This window comes from Bidens hawaiensis, unplaced genomic scaffold (genome assembly GCF_021521415.1).
Source record: "Bidens hawaiensis isolate Kalapana, Puna unplaced genomic scaffold, B.hawaiensis_p1.1 tig00031775_1, whole genome shotgun sequence".
In the NCBI taxonomy this organism is placed as follows: Eukaryota; Viridiplantae; Streptophyta; class Magnoliopsida; order Asterales; family Asteraceae; genus Bidens; species Bidens hawaiensis.
The window spans coordinates 112,748-135,866 of NW_027495370.1; the positions used below are offsets into that span (position 1 = coordinate 112,748).

A 23,119-nucleotide genomic window follows, 5' to 3' on the forward strand; every position below is an offset into this window, starting at 1 on the left:
CTTGAGGACAAGAATGTTTTCACCAGGGGAGCTTTGTTAGTATAAAAGTAGAAGTTCCAGGTTCATTTGGTCATTGTTCAATAGTTAAAGGACTGAAATTGTAAATAGTTGTAATAGTTGGGTGAGTTGTTAGTTCGTTGAGTTCGTTGTATAACTACTGAATTGATCTGTAAATGAAGGGTAGCTATTGATTGTGGTTTTTTCTTCTCTCTTGATTCTCTTATCTCAATTTTTAGCTAACACATAGTTTTGTTATTGGTGGGATATACTGAATAAGATGATAATGATGATGATTTTCCAAACATTTTTCAAACGAGCGTCAAGCGGTTTGAACAACATAAACATAAATCTTTTTACCGTAAATACTCCAAAGATGTTACAAATGGGTGGGTTTGAGAGACTTATTTATAGTTTTGCTAAGTTACAAGGTTAAGTTAAAAGTTTTTAATTTTTATCCTATTTTATAAAGCATATAAATATTTTCTTCTTTTTGGTCACTTGTCACACTTTTGGTCATTTAAAGGGAGTCATAAGAAGGCCCGGCCATCTTTAGTTAGTTTGATCGAGCACATTAATACTTTAGAAACGGTGTTTTCTGTGTTCAATAAATCTTCAGAACGAGAACGAGACACTGATGCATAATTCATCAAGTCCAAGCCATGGTCCAATTCATACAATTCACATAATACATCCAAACAGACCGAGTCCACTACAGATCATGAAGAGTCCGGAAGGTTTGATTCGAGTGAATCAGGATTGCAACATCTTAAGGTAAGGTCTTCCTACACACAAGAAAAGTGTAAATATATTTACGAAAGCTTTGGGGCACGAACAGTTCTACTATCTAAGGTCAAGACTCGGAGTCACAAGTATTTAGAATCAAGAGAATAAAAACGAGAAACTTGAGGAATCATGTGAACACGATGCTAAGTGAAATACTGAAATGTGTTAGAACTAAGCCAGTCATATACATGCAATGGTTAGCATACATTTTACAACTAGATTAATAATTAGGTCTTTCCTTAAAAACTAAGTTACCATCCCCCCCACCATAATTTTGATCATTCGTGACAAATGCAACAATACTGGTTTCCTCTTCTATCTTTTGCGCTTGGGCTTTAGAGTGGTTACAAAGTTCGAACTGCTCTGCCAATTTCTTTTCCTTTGATTAATAAACCAGTTGTTAATTTGCTTCAGTCGTAGCCCCGTTTTTTCCACCAGTTTAGCCTTCTCATCTTCCTGTTAAAAAAAGTCACAGCATAACTTGTTACCATATGTTGCTTACATAATACTTGGAGTTTAACTCTGTTTCTATTTTTCAAAATATTTATCGCTTACCGTTGGATACGGCCATTTGGAATGTTGTTGCCACCAATCTTTGAGCACAGAAGTAGTATCTCCGGGTAATTTTCTTGCTCTCCTCTTTCTCAATATTTCCTCTCTTACATCCTCTATTTTCAATCTAAATCCCTAAATACAAGCATTTTAAATGTTATATACTTAGTGATAAAACTAATGATATGTGAGTTGCAAGATTACACCACTAGAAAACTAGTCATTTATAATTTTTCAGCTGAAGAAAAGGTTTCAAAATGGGTGACCGACCCAAATCCGGTCTCAAATCTTATTTTCAGTTGAAACGGTAGCAAAAATCATACGAAGTAGTTGATGATAATTAAAATATAAACATCAGTAACAAATATGTGAATAATAAGAAAAAATAGAATATAGACGTAAACCAGGCGCAATAAAGTGGGCACCTGTTTGAGTTCGATTTTCAGTTCTTGACGAACTCTGTCTATTAAAGTACGTTCAGATTCGAGAAGAGGACCAAAGCCTAACATTTCACCAGACTGATCTGATGAAAAATCCAATGCCATCTCATCTTCATCATCATCTGACATTGTTGCTCCTGTACCTTCTCCAAGTGTTACTCCTGAAATTATTAGCTAGTTAACATTAGATAAAAATATTATTTGTATAAAGATGTGTTTACAACATATGAAAACTTCGGTTTCACATTGCAATGGACTAAGTTACTAGGAAATTGTCAATCCAATAGTGCCAAATGCACGATTCCTCAACGATGTAAAAAACAAGTCGATTAAAATAGATAAAAATGACTACAGCTGGTCATAGTAGATAAGGAAAATAACAACATTAAAAATAAAAACACAGCTTCACTAGCATGAATAAATAGTGCTTGGTTGGATATAAATCAACCCCATCAGGGTGAAAAACATGGATCATGAATGTACAAGAGCAAAAACAACCATACACACAATAATCCCGTCTATAGCCAGACTATAGGTATGGTCTTAGAAGGATGAGATATAGGCAAACGAAATCACTATATATCTCAAAAGATAGAGAGACCATATTTACAGGTAGAACCCCAACCAAAACCATATATATGGAGAGAAAAGAATATTAGAAGCACAGTGTACTAAACTACTAATAACATAAACTAACAGGAACATAAAAATCATATAATACGAAGGCAAGTAGAAAGAAGTAGACAAAAAGTTTTCTATTCATGATCTTTCTTTGTATATTGTATACACATAGACATGTTATTGTACAAATACTTCTTAGCATGTTAACCAAATTAGCACCATTTTCATTTCTGTAACGTCAACATATATGATATGTCTTGTTATGCGCTTCCATAAATTTCATATCTTTTGAGTTTGTTTAATTAATAATGTTATCTTGTGATGTTAAATAAATATATCTTGCAAAATACATAATGTAGACTAAAAGCTAACAAGAACATGACATAAATAAGTTGGTATTGTAGCATATATATAATCCATAAATTAAAAATCATGATAAAAAATTTATTAGGTGGTGATGTAAATGTTCGTTCACTCCACCAACTCAACTAACTCCCACCTTCTTTCGTCTCCAAACTATTCATTAAAAATACAATAAAGTAAAGTAGTAAACCATAAATAGAAATTAAGTCGTGGTCCTACATTACACCCACATTTATGATGTATGAGTTGTCATTGAAGATTAAAACAAACCCGGACCCGAGGTGATGATAACTATGATATAGTTCAAAACGCGACACGACTTTCATTGTTAAATAACTAGTTTATTGTTTGGATAACGTAATATATATTGGATAAACTAACAAGGTTTATTTTGAGTTAAAAATGAAGTTTGGTGACCAGGATCGATAAACACAATAACGAAGTTTTTTATATCATAAGCTCGATCTTTGTAATTCTCATTAGCTCGAAAATTACAATACTTATTGATATAACCCACAAGCTCGGGTATATATACTAATTTAGATTTCAAAACCCAACTAGACTAGAATACAAATACCATAATCATATTCAAATACTAATTGGTAAAAACAAATCTAAATAATCTAAATATACTACTAAAGCAATATGCTTTATGTCAAAATCTCTCATTCCTATTGGTTGTTCACTAGAGTTTCCATGTATATCAATAGCTTCTTCATTTTTCATCTTAATTAAATAAATCAATAATTAATTAACATAAGATTAATCAATTCTTTAAAGTATTCTTTTTCATCTTTTATTTAATGTTTAATTTTGAATTTAAATTTTGAATCTTTTTTAATTATGCTTCTACTTAATAATTATAATTAATAATTAATTACGATTTATTTATTATGTATACTATAAGTATAAATATGTTTTGAAACTAATTTTATGTTATTATTTTTTATTGATGATTGATTTTATTCACACTCTTTGTTTCTTCTCAGCAGGTTTAATGGTTTTTATATAATATATAATTTAGATAATTAATATATCTACCTACACTATTAAATCAATTGAGTTTGTATCCACATATTCTCTTCCTATTGGTCTAATACTAATCTTTTCATTTTTATCAACCACTTTTCTATTTTTTAATAATAAAATAATTCTAAAACAAAATAAATTCTAAATAAAATACATTTTAATGGTGGTCAAATCTGTTTATTTAGAGGTTATGCATTCATTTTAGTTATTGAAAATTTATGTAACTTTTATACTATTAAATTTACAATAAGTGTTACAATTAAGGAAAATCATTAAAGATTTTAAATGACTTTAATATTAAAATTTAAAACGGAAGAAGTCAATGTTAATTACGTTTCTTTTGTCAACATATTTATTTCCTTATTTTCCATTTTCCTTACTTATAATTATATCGTAGAATAAAATCCAAGTTTTTTTTTTCAATACCGAATATGCATGGGTGCTCGTCTCTCAAAACAAAACCATCTTCTTTCCACTTTATCCTCTTTATGAACAAAACTACATGATCTTGTCTAATTTTTCGATCAAGTTCTTATTATTAGAGTTATCCTCAAGTGTGGTATAACGATTAAGGTACGAATAGCCTATTAATGTTATTTTTCTTATTGTTTCGTTAATTTATATGGATCGTTTATTGACTGATATGAATTATTGATTACGAATCGTTTATTTATTGAAATGAATTACTGATTTCGAATTTGATTTTGATTTCTTTTGAATTGTTAAGATACGTTTTTGGACCTTGATGCGAAGAATTGTTTTGATATTGGATTCCATCATGTGTTTTTGACACATTTTGATTGTTTAGCCTACTTTCATGTTACTATGTTATTGATTTATAGCATGAGTTATTTATTGATTTATGAGAACCATTGATTACGAGTCGTTTGATATGAACCATTGATTACGAATTTCATTTTGATTTTAATCGAATTGTTATGATACGTTTTTGGACTCACCTACAAATAATTATTTTGATATTGGATTTCATAACGTGTTTTGACACGTTTGCGTTTATCGTTTTCGTTATTTTTCTCATGAGAAACGTGAGTGAGTTTAGACGTTTAGATCGATCATGGGAAAAATACATCGTTTCACTACTGAATGTTTACGGATTGGTCATAAGAATTACTGAATTATTGAATTACTGTATTATTAGAGACGTGTGTATCAATCCTATGGGATAAAATATCGTCTTAACCATGTCCTCACGAAACCTTATGACCCCATTATAGATTTTATATTTTTATTCAATGGTTGAGAAATTTGATATGGAATTATTGTTTATGAGATTGATCAAAGTTACGAATTGATATGCTTCAAGTACAACTTGATAAAATATATTATAAGTTGAAAGCCTATAATTTTTAATGTCTATGATTTCGTTATCCTCCCACTGAGCGTTCGCTCAGTCATGCTTTTGTATTGTTATTTTCTTGCATGTTAGGTATTCAAGATTATCTGTGAAGAATCGATCGAAAGCTTGGGAAAATATTAAAGATTGAGAGTTTTATAAAATGAAATACACGACGTCTTTGTACTCATATTTGTATTTATTGTAAAAATGTGATGTTTTATCATTAATGAAAATGTAGCATTAAAATCTGACATACTATAAAGTGACGTTGGCCCTAGCACGGGCAAGGTGTTACAATGATATTCAATAAAATAGTAACTTCAAACTAATGAAGTCATTAGTCAATCACATTGATTATTGTGTATAAAAAATGAAGACAAAAACATTGTATGGAATTAGAGAACGAAACCTGTTTCTGTTATTAAAAAATTCAAACAACCTTAAATATTAAAATACTTCAAAAAATCATTTTTCATAAAATCAACCTTATTGTCTATATAAAAATAAGGCACAAAATATGTATCCATTTATACTAATAGACTCATTAATATAAACCACCTTCCGTTATAATATCAAGATTTAGTAAAGTCCATATAAAAACCGATTCTAAGAAACTAATTTCAATGTTTCCTAATTTGACTATTAAGAGGTTGATACTATTTAGCAACACACTTTTTATTCATTCAAATTCATGAGATAATAATCTTATTCAATAAACAATATTGGTGGGTTAGACACTTTAAGTAATTGTTGTCGTAAATAATTAGTTGTGTTTGTATATTTCATGTATTAATGTTAATGAGTTAGATATTTAAATAATTACTCAATGCAGTTGTTTTGTCCTACTAACTTATGTATTGTATATCATAAACAAAAATTATGACACAAAAACAGTATAGTCTTCTACTAACAAATGTATTTATTTAAAAAACATCAAACCACCTAAAATATTCATACATTAACCAATTAACCGATGCAGCTTCTGCATTCCTTAGTCAACTAGCCATTGTCTATAAAAAAATAACACATAAAATATGTATGGAACTTTGCTGACAAATTCAAACAACCCTCCATTATAATATGTCGATTATAAATTTATAATGGTAGAATTCTTTGTATAAATTAATTCCTAAAAGAAATCTTCAGGTATTCTAAATTTAACTATGGAAACTTCAATATACGTTGTTACCAAATTCAAGCTTCCCTCCATTATAATAGGCCGGTTTATTGAATTCTTTAGATTAATTGAATACTTTTTATAGATCAATTCTTACAAACAATATTCCGGTTTCTTAATTTACTTATGGAAAGTTGAATACTATTTAACTTTATACATTTTGTTTATATACATTCAACACACAATGTTGGTGTCTTAGACACTTTTACATTAACGATTTTATAATCCTCTATGTCGTTTGAAGTTAACCATTATTCTTCATATCCAGTAGACTAAGGTATGTTATTTATGTTTTCCAGGTAATGTTTATAATTATCATGTTTTACAATTACATTATGAACATTCAATAGAAATAAGCCACAATTGTGACTAAATTTAATACTCATGCTGTCTCGTTTTTCTAATTGTTACGTTTTGTATACTAAAATCTTTCGTTAAATCAACAAAATTAAACAGCACACTATATACGTTTTTTTTGTCAACATTTATGTTGTTCCTCATTTCATAAGATAACCTTATTATATTATATTATATTATAGATGTCTTTAAAATAAAAGAAACGTAATTTTGTTAATCAACTTCTTCCAATAAGAGGAGTAATCCAAACGGGTAGTCATTTTAATAATCTTTATTTACCCTTCAAATGTTATATAACAATGATTTTTTTTTCTAAAAGTGCAGTGTCAATGCCAAAAGAACCACTGAGTAGCATTTCGAACAATTGTAATTTATTTATAACGCTTTAATACAGTAACGTATATTTAAATTTATTCAGTTATGTTATTAGCTTCAAGTTAAAGCTTACATCAAAGTAAACAATATACTAAAAACGTGAACATATATTTCTACCCCGCGCGTTGCGGCATAGTGGGTTAAATGCGTTACATGTTCAATCTATCGTTTTTTGCGACGAGCACGCGACGAGAACTTGGTTGATATCGGTTCAATTCGTTATGGTAAAAGTTTTGTGACAAAAGTTTCATTACCAAAGTTGGGCCAAATAGTATATATGTGAAACTAAATTTGAGGGGTAAAAAAAATATAAGTGTAAAAACCTTTATGCCAAAAGTCTAATAAACCAAAGTTTGTGATAAAAGTTGAGAGGCTAAAAGGGTAATTATTTGAAATCATTGTGATAAATTATAAGAAAAGTAAACTTTGGTTTTTACCTTTTAAATGCATATATAATACTCGTGCAACGGTTAATTGTACATCATGTAGGAAGATTTGGACATTGATGAATAGTAAATGTGTGAGTATAGGAAATAATAAAAGAATTTTTTTAATATATATATATATATACATATAATGTATCGTCAAATAGCAATTGATTTTTTATGTACTATCAATTATAAAAAATGTAACATACATAATTAGTCAAAAAAATAAGTAAACTATTATAAGAAATATGATGTAACCATCATTTTCAATGTTGATTAACAACAAATTTTTAATACATTTTAACACTTAATGCTGAAATTTAACTTTGGTTGTTTTTGTTAGCATGTAATAAATAAAAGAGTAACATAAGATGTAATAATGCCATCGACCTAAATCCAATTAAATTATTATGTTTATTTTAAGTGAATGTGATGAATATTAACTATTATTAAAATTTTAAAGTATATTGCTTAGATATTACTATTGAAGTTATGAATTTTTAGAAATATATTAGTTTTTATAGATATTAACACCGTATTAGTTTACTTTCTTCAGTACAATCGGCAACACTTTTTGGTTCATTATAAATACTTAGCCAATTCGCCTAAATCCAATTACATTATAATTTTTTACAATGTGTACGTATTTTTCGGCATGATGTTTCGTAAGGACGACCGATATGATAGGTTTCAGTTATCTTTTTGACAATATAATTTCTTATGTTGAGTCCTTGAGTTCTATATTATGTGTTTGAAGTATTTATTGCAATATTTATTTGTGAAATATATATATATATATATATGTTCTATAGGTTTTTTTCATGTTTCTATGATTTTACATTACATTTATCTGTGTATTTAAGTTACGTACATTATAAATATCATGTTGTCGTCCCCAAATATATACGACAAATTATCTTGTCAATTAAAATTATATATGTTTGTTATAGACCATTTCTATATTTCCACCCGTGTCATACACGGGTTAATAGCCTAGTTATTAATAAATAACTTGTAGCCCAAATCATGTGCTCGACTTGGTCTCCAAGATACCGATCCACCATAGGCTCGATGGACCGGACCAAACCAAATTGTGGCTAACAATCACCCCTCTAATTTCGGTTTGGCCTTCGAGAGATCCTCCACTCCAAGTAGCTTTTGCATCTCCGCAAACTTTATACGAGCTAGAGCCTTTGTCAACGTGTCAGCTCGTTGTTCGCTTCCGGGAATATGTTCCACTCTAACATCCCTGTTCTTGATACATTCTCGTATGAAGTGATACTTTGTTTTTATATGTTTACTTCGACCATGCCACACCGGGTTCTTCATAAGTGCAATGGAAGATGTATTATCAACATATAATACTACGGTTTCCATCGGCCATCCCGTTACTTCACTAAGTAATTCTTGGAGCCAAACGGCTTGACCCGCAGCCGCGGTTGCTGCCATAAACTCCGCCTCGCACGAAGATAAAGCTACCGTTGGCTGTTTTTGAGTACACCAAGTAACCGGGGCATCATCAAAGTAAAAGACATACCCGGTAGTACTTTTGCCATCATCGTCATCAACTCCATGGCTACTATCGGAATACCCGTAAATGTGACGACTTCCACAAATCGAATATTTTAAACCGTAAGACACGGTTCTTTTAACATACCGAAGAATATGCTTAATCGCATTCATGTGAGATTCCTTTGGCTCTTGCATATACCGACTCGCTATTCCAACAGAAAAACTCAAATCCGGTCTCGTATGTAACAAATACCTCAAACACCCGATTATTCTTCGATAGACGGTAGCATCAACATGTTTCCCCTTCTCGTCTTTTGAAAGCCTTGTGCTCGGTTCAAGTGGACACTTGGTAGGATTACAAATCTCCATATTTGTTTCTTTCAAGATCTTCTTGGCGTAGGCTTCTTGCTTTATCTCGATCCCGGTTTCGGATTGTGAGACTATTATTCCGAGATAGAATGACAATAAACCCAAATTGCTCGAATTGTTCCTCCATTTGTTTCTTGAACTTAAGAATTTTATCCGTACTTGAACCTGTGACAAGTAAATCGTCAACATACACACATATTATTAATATGTCATTCTCTATATATTTTTGATACACCGCTGTTTCTCGTTGACATTGGTAAAAACCAAGTGATTGCAACACTTTGTCGAGCTTCACATTCCAAGCCCGCGGTGCTTGCTTTAACCCGTAAAGGGCCATCTTTAATAAATAAACTTTATTTTCACTTCCTTTCTTCTCGAAACCTTCCGGTTGACTAACATACACGGTCTCGTCAAGCTCACCATGTAAGAACGCCGACTTCACATCCAAGTGATCTACTTCCCACCCCTCTCGGGCGGCTAAGGCGAGTAATAATCTAACCGTTTCAATTCGAGCAACAGGAGCAAAAACTTCATTAAAATCCACACCGAATTTCTGAACATAACCCTTCGCCACAAGCCGTGCTTTGTATTTTACTATTCTACCCATAGCATCCTTTTTAATTTTATAAACCCACTTCAACCTGATCGCTTTAAACCCATTTGGCTTGTCAACAAGTACCCACGTCTTGTTTCGTTCAATAGATGCAATCTCCTCGTTCATTGCATTATCCCATTCTTTTACTCCGGATGCCTCGGCATAACTCGTCGGTTCACCATCTTGAGTCAAAAATAATTCTTCATCTTCAAACCCTTCATCCCATTCTTCCTCGTGTGGAAACTCAACATTTAACACATAATCATTCAACTTTTTAGGTAAAATTGAGGTTTGGTTTGACCGTCTTGGGGTAGAAGGACCTGGGACAACATGTAAACTAGACGAACCGGGCTGCTGATGCGCGCTGTTTGCTGAACCGGGCTGCTGATGCGCGCTGTTTGCTAAACCGGGCTGCTGAAACTGACCTGATGGGCTGATTGGGCTGATATCGCTGCTGTTCGGGCTTATTTCAGTGCTGTTTGGGCTGAAATCAGTGTTGTTTGGGCTGTTCGGGCTTATTTCAGTGCTGTTTGGGCTGAAATCAGTGTTGTTTGGGCTGTTTTGGGTGTTTTGAGTGCTGTTTGGGCTGAAATTAGCGCTGTTCGGGCTGTTTTGGCTGCTGTTTAAGCTGTTTTCGCTAGGGGTATTTTGGTCAAACAAGTTTATAACGTTACCAACTTGTTCCAGATTAACTACCAAATTTTCAGCCGAGTTTTCACCACTTTTAGACCAATCCCAACCTTGTTTCTCATTAAAAATAACATCTCGAGAAACATGAATTTGATGTCTAACCGGATCGTACATCCGGTATGCCTTTGTCCCGGGTTCGATACCGAGATAAACCATAGGGGTACTTCGGTCGTCAAGCTTTTTAACCGAAGTAGTTGGAGGTGTTTTCACATAACCGACACACCCGAAAACCCGTAAATGATCAAGATTCGGTTTTACACCTTTATAAGCTTCATAGGGAGTCTTTTCCGGTAGTAATTTCGTCGGTACTCGGTTTAGGATATAAATAGCATGTCACGCCGCTTCTCCCCAAAACCATTTTGGAACTTTTGTGACATGGAGCATGCTTCTAATTGTGTCAATCACGGTTCGATTTCTCCGCTCCACCACACCATTTTGTTGGGGTGTGTATGGGGCGGAATAATGTCGTGTGATTCCTTCACTTGTGCAAAATTTTGAGAACGGTAATCACTAACGTTTATTTTATCCCAAGTTTAACGAGCAATATTTTAAGCTTGGGACAAGCAATCGAAAACGGGTGCAAGGTGATTATGGAAGATGGCCAACTTTTAGTGCTTGATAAATCGAGAAAGGTAATAATGAAGTCGGTTAGATCAAGGAATCGGTTGTATAAGGTGCGTCTTCGGGTTAGAACACCGGTATGTTTATTATCAAACATTGATGATCCGGGTTGGTTATGGCACGCGCGTTTAGGCCATTCGAATTTCGAGTCAATGAAACTTCTAACAACCAAGGATATGGTACGTGGTGTTCCTTCGTTTATTGCTTATATTAATCCGTGTGACAGTTGTTTAGTAGGTAAGCAAACCAGAAAACCGTTTCCCGATCAAACACGTTTTCGAGCCAAGAAACCACTTGATTTGATTCATGGCGATTTATGTGGTCCAATTTCACCAAGTACACCGTCTAGTAAGAAATTTATTTTTCTTATTGTTGATGATCACACGAGGTTCATGTGGGGATTTTTGTTAAAATCAAAAGACGAAGCGTTTGATTATTTCAAAAAATATAAAAGTTTGGTGGAAGGTGAAAGTGGGTATAAAATTGGAATTTTTCAAACCGACAACGGAGGAGAATTCACGTCTTGAACAGAACAATAATCTTAATCTTGTTTGCGATTGAAACAAAACTGAATGATGGCAAATAGTTCCACCTTGAATTAATTCGTGGAATAATGGAACCAAACTGATGGAATATTGGCTCCCCACTTGTTTGCACTCCTTCCCAGGTGTATCAAGATTGAATTAATTGTTCACAAAAACAATTAATTATTGTTGAACAAAATTAACCCTCCTCGTAGGTTTGAAGTTGTTCGATCTTGACAGATTAAAGAACTCGTGTTTAAACGAAGCTCTGATACCAATTGAAGTTTGGTGACCAGGATCGATAAACACAATAACGAAGTTTTTTAGATCATAAGCTCGATCTTTGTAATTCTCATTAGCTCGAAAATTACAATACTTATTGATATAACCCACAAGCTCGGGTATATATACTAATTTAGATTTCAAAACCCAACTAGACTAGAATACAAATACCATAATCATATTCAAATACTAATTGGTAAAAACAAATCTACATAAATATTAATAAATAACTTGTAGCCCAAATCATGTGCTCGACTTGGTCTCCAAGATACCGATCCACCATAGGCTCGATGGACCGGACCAAACCAAATTATGACTAACAAAAAATATCTACAGTACATTCATTTTCAAACAGGTTTTGAAACATGACTAGCTATATTATATAAGCATTAAGACACAATAGTATATTCATGTGTATGTGAATATGAATATGAAGAGAAGGTGTTACCGGTCATAGCTTGTAAGTTGTGCTCAATTTCACGGCAAGCCATGACAGCCTCGACAGCATCAACTCTCACATGTTTTTGCAAGCGATCTTTAAACGCACTTAAAACCATCAAATACTGTGTCTGTTCCATGTAAAAGAAACATTTGTAAATACTCAACAAAAGACACCAAAACATCTTTGTCTAGCGGTATCAAAATTCTAGATAAGACTTTGTCTTTTCAAGTTTTAAGGATTTGCGTCCCGTCATTGTAAAACAAATTGGTGTTGTAGTTTAGGAGTACAGTTAGATTTGCGGTTTACAAAAAAAGTTAACAAAAGAACTAAATAAGAATCACAATCGAAGTTTTATATAATTTACTATAAAACGATTACAATAAAGTGGCAGGCAAACCGGCAACAAGCTGCGCCGCAACCCCCTTTTGAACATTCACAGACACTACTAAACGTACCATAATATTGTCAAGCTCGTGGCGCTCTTCGTGGCCAGTTGGCTGGTGGTGGTTGGCCATGTAGGGAAGGAGGAGATTGTGGGACTGGGATAGTTGAGTGTCGATAAGCGGTAATTGATCAATCGGAGTGGCAACACGTAGACACCCTACATGGGCAGAGAGAAGATGCTGATAGAGATGGTGGTTGGCAATCTCGGCCTTCATCTGTCGGTTTTGATCACCCGAAAGGGTTACCAACATATCCGCAAAACCACCAGTGTCATCACCCCTTGTTACCACCATTCCTAGAGCTTGATCTTGCATATTATTTTGTTAGAAGAAAAAAAAAACAATGAAAGTTGTTTGTAAAAGACAATAAGCCTAAATTTGATGTCAGAAATGGACGTGAAGTTAGATGGGTGTTTTATAAAAGCATAATTAAGATGCATGTGGGGTTTTAGGACCACTTGAGCTTTAAAGAAGCATATTGCCAGCCATGGAAAGCAATCTCTCTTCTTTTATTTTTTACATGGGAAAGTGAGAAAGAGAGAGGACGGATTTTTTGGGATTAGATACCAAATAATTTTTTTGTTCATTTCTGTGAAATAGTTTAATTCCTGTGTTACTTAGGACAGGTATAAATATTTGCTCATATTTGTATTAATTAGTTAAAAATTTCACACATATAAAATAAAGAAGTTCACACACACCCGTTAATATTTGTCTTAATTATAAATTTCTTTAGATATATTCGTAAAGCTTTGTGTTAATTGTTAAACCTACACTACAAATTTCTTTAATATATCTCGTAAAACCATGCATAGGTTGTATTTCAAGAAATTGATTAGAGGGTACCAGACATTACTAGACTATATGGAGTGTTATTGATTAGAATATACAGCCAGACATAAACCGCTACTGATTACTCATGAACTCCAGAAACCGCTACTGATCGATTACATCCTACTTGTGATGCGCGCATATAATATATATGTGTGGGTCATCGGGTGGCAAAAGTGAAATTGCACTAATTTTGACGTTATTTTACCAATTTTGAGAAAATAACGTTAAAAGTGGTGGAAGCTTAATCATGCATCATGTGTTTGCGTTGATGGCCGAAAGACAATGGTACATGCACCAATCAGCTAATGTCTCATTGGTTGAGTGTTATGTGTCTTATGTTCAAGGCTTAATGCGAAACTAATATTGAGTCGGGATTCTCACCGGAAGCAACCTCTCTAATCCTATGAGGTAGTGGTAAGGTTGTCTACACCTTACCCTCCTCAAACCCTACAATAGCTTTGCTATTGATAGGATTTACTGAGTATAATGATGATGATGATGAAAGTTTCGTCTAAGATCCCATCACTTAGTCTTGGAATGATCAACAATCACCTATGTTTACCCACAAAAACCAATGCGATAAAAGTCGATATCATTTTGAGTTACCTTATTGTCGTTGGTATGAGTATGACAAAACCCCAAAAGATTGTTATCATTCAAATGTGTCATAAGCCCCAAAATGACTGTAATTTGTAACACAATGTTTGTTTGCCTAACATAAACTCTCAATAACAAATGGTAAGATCCATTAAGGCCTACAATTGTACAAGTAATCGTACACATGTAATACGAAAATAACCCCTAGCACATGGTAAAGCCTAATAAGGCACTTAAACCTACAAGGTAATCATACACATACATCAAAAGCCCCCCAATGACCCGCTATATGTAAACATAAACTAACGCACCAACAGATGGTAAGACTAATTAGGTTGCCATGTGTGACAAAAATCAACACTCACATCTGTCCTAGGGGACTAAAAGTGTGACGACGTCATAAATTGTACGAATTAAGCCCGTAAATATTTAAGCCCAGAAACGAAATATGAAATTTCGACAAACCATAAGTGTTAAGTGGAGAGTCCACTTTACCCATCGATGAACGTACCGACAAAAAATCTTTCTTGATTCTAGAAAAATGGGTAGTATATGAATATATCATATATGCAAAGTGATCTTACTATAAACATTAAGTATAATAAATTATTTGGAAGCTCATTTTGTAGAAATTTTGAATTATAGTACATGTGTTTGGCATGATCAAAAGTGTGAACACGGAGAAACACACCGGAAAGGCACACCGACATATGTCAAAGCAAGAGTAAGATGTGTGGTTTGGAGGTTTTATTGGGCCGATAGTACGAGCTTCAAAGAAGCATGATTGTCGCCAATGACAACAATATCTCTTCTTTTTTTTTTGTACATGTACATGATGGAGAGCGACGGGTTTACAGGGATCAGACACCATAACATTTTTGTTCGGTTAGGAGAAATCCTTTAATCCGATAAAAATCATAAATACATTTCTAAAGTTAGGTATGTTTTAAATTAGGGAAAATACCATAAAAAATCAACATACTTTCTGTTTTTGTTCGTTAAAGTCCCTTAACAATTTTTTGCATATTAAAGTCCCTCAACATGTTAAATTTGAACAAAAATGTGACATAACTTATAAAAACATTTAAGTATATAAATAATATTCTTTTTCCTGGTTGATAATTCTGACACATCTCAAGAACCTATTACGAATCCTCAATTTTGCAATGGAATTGTTTACTCAAGATCACATGGTGTGAGTTTTTTCTTTTGATGGTGGAACACATATATTATTACAATTACATCACAAGTATCATTGTATCAAAATGGAGCACTATGAATTATTTACGGTGCGTTGCTGCAAGCTAGAACATGTTAAAGTATTGGTTATAGTATTGGGAATTTAGAATGATTTACCAATCATCTTAATTCAAGTTTCGTAAAAAAAGTAAAATAAAAAATAGAAAGAAAACATAATGGAGTTAAACCGTATAAATTTTTTTTGATTAATTAGGGTTGGATTGGTTTGGATATGGGCTATGAAGTTTGTGTGAGATGTTGAACTCAATTGCTATGCTCGATGTCACTGTTCAGAGTTCTTGTCAATTCCGGTTTTCATATTGTATTAAATGGAACCCTAAAAGAATTTGATAATTTTAATTTTTTTAATCATATTTAATCAAAACAACGTGGCTTTGATGGGTGGGGTTTCGCATATGAGTTAGATGTTTAAAAGCCATATATATTACATAAGAAAAAATAACACATAAGCAAAAAAAATAAGTTTCATATTGTTTTTATGAGTCATGTCACATTTTTGTTCAAATTTAATATGTTGAGGGACTTTAACGTGCAAAAAATTATTGAGGGACTTTAACAAGCAAAAACAGAAAGTATGTTGATTTTTTATGGTATTTTCACTTTAAACTATTACATGTATGTATCATTACTCTTGCCCTTTGGGGTTCATGTGGGTAGTGGCCTAGTGGGAGTGTGGTATTCTTTGTTAAATTTATTCAAGAAGTTTTAAGTTAATTACATAAATGGCCCCAACGGTTTGCCAAAAATAACATTCTAGGGGGAAGGAAGTAACAACTTTGGGATACAATGTTAATTTTCGTTAAGCTTTCTTTTGAATCTAGATAAAATGACAAAAATACCCTTAATCATTAGAAAACAAAAAAAGAAGAAAAAACCATAAACATCTAGATCTTCATCTGTATCTCTCATCTTCCTTTCTCGTTTTTGTGCTCTCTTTCATATAAATACAACATATAATTAAGTTAGGTTATCTACACTAACTATGTTGGAATTATTTAAATAGTCAATTGGGGGTAAAAAGACCTATTGTTATTGACTTAATAAAAAAATTAATTTCAATTAGTATAAAGGACGATCTTTATTGTTACAAAACAAACTGTTATTAACTTAATAAAAAAAAGTTAACTTCTATTAGTAAAAAGGACCTATATAATTACAAAACAGTCACATAAAATATGCCCAACTTATTATTGAAAATAAAAGATCAAACATGCAAGCATGTATAAGATTGATGAACGTTTTCTGTAATTTACTTTTGTTATTATTAAAATACGACATTTTTAGATGATATGTTCATTGTTTGTTACAATATTGTGTATAACCTATAATGGTGTATCTAAATCATGTTAAAACATCGCGCGTCTAACGTATTACAAGATGTGTTCAACTTTAACCCATAGGCTTTTTTTTAGTAATAATTATATTTCTCATTAAAACAATTGATTAAAACTAGGGGTGCAATCTTGACCAAAACCATTTCAAATGGGTCAATTATGGTTGTTTTAAAAATTATGTGGGTTTATTTGGGTCATAGATTTTAACTTAGGTCAAAATGAGTCACTTAAAATTCCACCTTATTTTCGAGTCAAAATGGATCGACAAATTTAAATAAATGGGTCGATGTGGGTTAGTGTCTTAAGCAAAAGTGGCAGGTTCGGGTTGAAACGGATTTTGAATTGGAATGAGTTCGGTTTAGGTTTAGGTTTTGGCTCGGATCAAGTTTCAAGTCGGCACGAGTTTTCGACTTTTCGCACTGGACGGGTTGGGTTTCGGTTTTCTTTGTTTCTCTTTAGTCGATTTTGGATTCGTATTCGATTTGTTGTTTCGTTTTGGTCGGTTTCATTTTCATTTATGTTCGGTTTTAGTTTCGTTTGATCGATTTTTTCGGCTTTGATCAATCCGGTTCAGTTTTGGTATTCATTTTCGCCAACTTTTCGGTTTCGGTTCATCTGTCATTTCTTGTTGAACGAGAATAACGGGGAAACATTTTTGTTATTTTACTTTTTTCGTTTTTGATTTATATTTTGAGTTATGATCTTGTTATTATTTTTTTTTTGAATTTTTATTGAGGGGTTTTTGATCTTAATAAAAACCCCTCCAAAAAAATATAACATTAATAACAAAATTATAACTCAAAATAAAAAACAAAAACGAAAAAAGCAAAAAAAATAAAACGTTTCTCCCGTTGTCCTCGTTCAACAAAAAAAAATCCGACCCGAACCCGTTCTGACCCATCTGGACCCACTCCGATCTGGACCCACTCCGATCCGGACTCGTTCTGACTCGAACCTATTGACCTAACATGTTCCGACCCGAACCAAAGTAACCCTTTTTTTAATTGACTCATTCCGACCCTAACCCGTTCCGACCCAACTCATTTGCCACCCCTAATTAAAACCCATTGCTGATTAAAACAATACATCCAACTTTCCCAGTCTAATTCAATTTTGTAACGAGTTCTGATTACGGAGGTATGTTTCTCCCGCTACAAGGGCGCATCCAACCTATTGTACGGTGTAACCTTGTGTATAGAGATGTAAAAAAAATGGTTTGGAACCAGTTCACTGCAAACCGACCCAAACCGGTTTGACAAAAGAACCAGTTTCAACCAAACTAGGTCCCAAACTGACCCAAACCGCTGATTCTATCACCGGTTTCCCTTCTGAACTACCAAACCGGTTTTGAAACCAGGCCGGTTTGAGAAAAAAACCAGTTTAAATTGGTTTTAAACCGGTTATAAACATAACCAAATTGATTTTGACCAATTTGATTTTTCATGCTCTTAAACTGATTTCTAGACCGAATCTGTTTGAGTCAAGCCGGTTGTGTACACCTTCACTTGTGTATATTGTTACCAAAACCCTTTGTAGTTAAGTTTGTATTTATTTAGAAAACCTATCGTGAATAATCAATAGTAAACGCTAATTACGCAAATCATTATCACAAACAAGCAATCATAGAGCCCCATGTCATAATGTAGCGAAAGCGGGCTAGATTGTAATTAATGAGCATTGATTGGTGTTGTGACTCGTGTTTAATGGCTCAACTTGAAAGAAACATATGAGCAGTCATGCACACCCCAATTGTAAATTTGTAATTAACATCAAATAGTTGTATAATTACCACGGTAATTCTTGAAGGGAAATTAGTGATGGGATTTTAGGCAATTAACGTTTTAAGGATCCTTGCTTTGTTTTCATAGATATTTATGTATAACGGTATTTTAGAAAAGAACTAAAGAAGTGACAAGAGTACAAATGTAGCAATGAAATAGTATACACATTTCTAGTATGTCAATGTGACATCCTAAACTTTTGTGGGGCCCATCTTATTGTACCCTTATACTAGTATCCTACACTGTCGGAATACTAAACTAGACATAGTCAGAGTTATATATCTAAAAGAGATGGCATCAACCCAATATATGGAAAATTCTAACTTAAATTTGAGGCAACAAGAACCAATTAGTGTAAACAACACTTGACTAATTGCAAACTTAGCTTCTAAGCAAAAAATCTGTTTCTCCCAACAGTCAATGTAATACCAGTATCATATTCTGATCTAAGATTACAAGTAAACTTGAATTAGAACACACTCAAAAGCAGCTAATTTAACACAACACACAAATCAATATCAAGAAATATGATTATTCAGTACAAAAATCAGTTGGCTAAATTAACAAACAATTAGGAAACTTATAAATCATGTTTAGTAATTGAGCTTTCTACACAAATAACAACAAAAAATGATATAATTTGAACAATTTCTCATGTAATTAGTATTACAAACTATGCAATAAAGCATAAATTTCAAAAAGAACCCACCCTCTTTTCCCAATCCAATTGATCTTATCTGTTACCCAATAGAAGAATCAAATCATGTTCTTTGCTTTACATTTAACCCAACTTTGAATAAATCATGAAACAAATTGAACAACAAAAGAACAGAGGATTCGGATTCGGATTCGCATTCGCATTTGCATTCGCACCGTGTGATCTCTTTTACTTACCTGTCAATGAGCTGTAACCTTCAACCTCCTCTTTGCCTCACTGTAAAGGACCACTCCCATTATTGTCACACCGAACCCCGAAATCCCCATAACCGTCACCGGATTCCTAAAAATCAAAACCGACACCACCGCAGCCACTGCAGCCTTCGCATTCCCAAGCACCTGCAGTGTCAACGCACTCGTATGCTTCGTCACCAAAAAATTCGTCAAGTTCACCAGATACGCCACCGTCGCGTTCCCAATCAACAACACCGCCATAAACGAATCCGATGCGAACTTCTCCACCGTTTTCGCAAACACATTCCCTTCAATATACAAACTAAACGGTAACAGTATCATCGCCGCCATTGGCGCCATATACAACAACAAATTCATCGAATGCAGCTTCTCCGAATCCGAAGTTAGTAACAACCCTTGGACTACCGATTTCAACGCACGGCCCGCAGTAGATCCAACACACATAAGAAATCCGAATAAATGAAACAACGGCTCGCTATTACTCGCTAAAACGATCCCAAACACAACAGGTAACAAAGTTAAGTATACCTCAGCAGATTCCTTCTTACACGTAATCAAAAACGCAAAAATCGCAGTGAAAAACGGCGTGGTTGCGCCAATTGCTTGATTGAAGGATACTGGAAGGTACCTAATATAATATTAGAACATAATCCGATTCATTATGATTTGTTAATTAAATGACAAATTAAAACTTACACTATATCATATGGAATCGTGTTACATTCTAATACTATACCTGAGTGATGTGTTGCCGCAGACGACTGAGAAGCAGAAGATAGCGGACAATGCGAAGATCTTAAGAAACTGTTTTCGAGACGAGATCTGCTGAAACGGGACGATTTGGAACCAGCGGATGGCGATTAAGCTGTAGAAGGTGCAGGATAACATGTGGAGCATGGTGAGGAAGATGGGGTACTTGAAGCCGTAGAAGCTGAGGAGGTACTTGTTGAGTAATAACACGCCGATGTTGGACAAGTACCAGGAGGCGATGATGAGTGCGGTGAGGATGGTTGGTGAAACGAATGAGGTGGCGAAGATGTTGTTGTTGGTGCCGTAACGGACTTCGCCGGTCGGAGTGGACGGGATGTCCACGGAGGTTTCGAACCTAGGGTTGCTGCTCCGGCGAGTGGTCCATGACTGTGATTCAACCATTGGGTGGGGGGTAGGATGGTAATTTTGGGGAAAGTGGAGTGTGAGTCAGGGTTTGGATTGGATCCAGAATATGTGAGTGTGTGTGAAGATGACTTTGATAGTCCCTCAAGTTTGGAGTTATGGCAATCTGTATCCTGGATAAATTAAAATATAAAGATCTAGATTTGTTATATGAAGGGAAGACTAAAATATATAGAAAATAATAATATTTTTAAGAAGATTAAATATAAAGTATTATTAGGTTTTGATAATTTGGTTTAGATTAAACCATAACCAACTGGTCAAGTGGTTGGTGGCCACTAAACTATCAAATTTGACTCATATAGATCCCAATCAACTGATATTCCTTTTATCTAAGTTTGTCAACTAGCTTCAGGATTTGAAAACAATTGTATAAGCTATTATAGTATTTGGGATGGTATTATAAAGGGATGACAATGGACGGTGTTTTAGTCATCTTAGTCTCAACGTGAGTATGTTATCGTGCTCATGCATATATATCAAGTACCCACTATACATTACCTTAGGTTTGTTGATATACTCAAGGGTTTCAAGCTGTATAACTACTTATGGCCTTGTATAGTTAAAAGGTACTTATCTAATGTTAATTAATGAAATTAACTCAATCATAAATATACCTAAAAACCACTAAAATATAAGTTATTCAACTATACTTGTAACACTTATATTATTTTTATCTAGGACATAGCCCGTGCATGGGTGGTTAAAAAAATTAAATTTAACAATAGACATAATAGCATATCTTATGGATTTATAAGATATAAATAATGATAAATAAAATTTTATAATCCACAAATATCTAAAAACCTCATCAAATACAACATTTAAAGTTATATTTGTAACTTTATTAGTAATTATATAAATGGTAATAGTATTAAAATTAAATATCTTATTATGTAAATAATTTTGGAATTTTTTTAGGTGATTCTATATTAATAGTTTAGTTAAATGTCATGTGAAAACTATGTATTGCTTTAGTATAATAGTTAGATTAATTTTAAGTTTCCAATAAGTTATTCAACTACACTTGTAACACTTATATTACTTTTTAAGTAATTTTAAATTTTCAACAATTTTAACAGATTATTAGAATTTATATGATATATTAGCATACTCGTGTTTGTTAGGATAAATAGGGTTGGGTAATTCAACGAGTGTTCTTTGATACCATACTCCATCCGAACCCAAGATTTTTTTCAAACTAATTGCAACCCTGAACCTACCCCATTGTTTGTTTTGAGTGTTTAAGTTTTCTCATCATATTCGATTTCTTTTATGATTCTTTGTTCTTGTATATTTTGGAATAAATTAATGAACTGTCATTTAGTTATATGTGGGTTGCGGTACAATGAAAGAGTCTTTGAGTGCAAGTAATGTTAAATAGAGAGTTATTGATGATTATCGACTTTGAATTAAATATCTTAATTATTTTCATTATTTTATTAGAGTCCTAGGTATAGCATATACGAGTTTATGTTAAGTTATATATATTAATTATCAAGTCATGATAAGGGTTGTATTTGAGTTTTGAGTCATTTTCTCGGTTAACGGAATTGGAGATTGCGTTTCAAGGTTAATCGTTTTATTCAAATACGTTTATATTTAGTTTTGAGGTATTTCTCCACTGTTAGTATTATTCGCCTTATTACAACCTTGTAGTTTTGTTTTAATCGCAAAGATCCCCATACATGAGGGACTTACTAGAGATATATATTGGATCTGATCAGGGGGACAAAATTGTGAGAGAATATAGGAAATAGTGAGGACGTTAGATGAAGCGAAATAATTATTAGATCTAGGCTTGTACGCTTATATTGCGTCAACAAAGTGTCGGTATTTGAAGAAATAACTAAATACCATAGAAAATAATGAAATAAAAATCATCAATTTTAACAGCATATTATCATTTGTTGAGGATGTATGTTATTGTAATCAAAACTATCTTTGAATCGTAACAGACTGGTTATATAAATATGATTTAATTTATTTATATTCCATAAATTATTAATTACAATTTACAGCAATTTAATTTTCTATATAATATTTTGTTTTTCTTTTATAACTTCTAATATATAACTAAGTATTATTACTCGTATGTTGCCGCGCAGCATGTTTTCTACATTTTAGTTTTTAAGTATAAACATAATAAGGTCGTCAACAAATATCAGTTTGAGATATAGCTCATGTAATTATTAAAGTTTAAAAAAAAGTAGTAACTTGATCCACGTACAAAATAGTAAAAGATGTACAAGTGGTCCAGCTTATCTA

General features: G+C 33.0%; 2 protein-coding genes across 2 annotated transcripts; both read right to left on the minus strand.

The window, feature by feature from the left end:
* Nucleotides 1-968: 968 nt before the first annotated feature.
* LOC143582531 (homeobox protein knotted-1-like 7) lies at nucleotides 969-13,582 on the minus strand. Its single transcript, XM_077065069.1, has 5 exons — nucleotides 12,973-13,582; nucleotides 12,524-12,644; nucleotides 1,761-1,936; nucleotides 1,339-1,470; nucleotides 969-1,239 (listed from the first exon to the last, which is right to left on the minus strand). The coding sequence occupies exons 1-5, from the start codon at nucleotides 13,273-13,275 to the stop codon at nucleotides 1,099-1,101; spliced, it is 873 nt and encodes a 290-aa protein (XP_076921184.1). The 5' UTR covers nucleotides 13,276-13,582; the 3' UTR covers nucleotides 969-1,098.
* Nucleotides 13,583-19,656: 6,074 nt separating this feature from the next.
* LOC143582530 (putative sugar phosphate/phosphate translocator At1g12500) lies at nucleotides 19,657-20,925 on the minus strand. The gene is made up of 2 exons (XM_077065068.1): nucleotides 20,415-20,925; nucleotides 19,657-20,306 (listed from the first exon to the last, which is right to left on the minus strand). The coding sequence occupies exons 1-2, from the start codon at nucleotides 20,828-20,830 to the stop codon at nucleotides 19,664-19,666; spliced, it is 1,059 nt and encodes a 352-aa protein (XP_076921183.1). The 5' UTR covers nucleotides 20,831-20,925; the 3' UTR covers nucleotides 19,657-19,663.
* Nucleotides 20,926-23,119: the final 2,194 nt, after the last annotated feature.

Excerpts from the sequence above, each read along its gene's own strand:
- LOC143582531 (XM_077065069.1), bottom strand. The coding sequence starts at position 13,275 with ATGCAAGATCAAGCTCTAGGAATGGTGGTAACAAGGGGTGATGACACT. Across the intron at positions 12,645-12,972 it reads ACGAGCTTGACAATATTATG|ACACAGTATTTGATGGTTTT; the intron begins GTACGTTTAGTA and ends TACATGGAACAG. Across the intron at positions 1,937-12,523 it reads CAACTTACAAGCTATGACCG|GAGTAACACTTGGAGAAGGT; the intron begins GTAACACCTTCT and ends TAATAATTTCAG.
- LOC143582530 (XM_077065068.1), bottom strand. The coding sequence starts at position 20,830 with ATGGTTGAATCACAGTCATGGACCACTCGCCGGAGCAGCAACCCTAGG. Across the intron at positions 20,307-20,414 it reads TGCGGCAACACATCACTCAG|GTACCTTCCAGTATCCTTCA; the intron begins GTATAGTATTAG and ends ATATTATATTAG.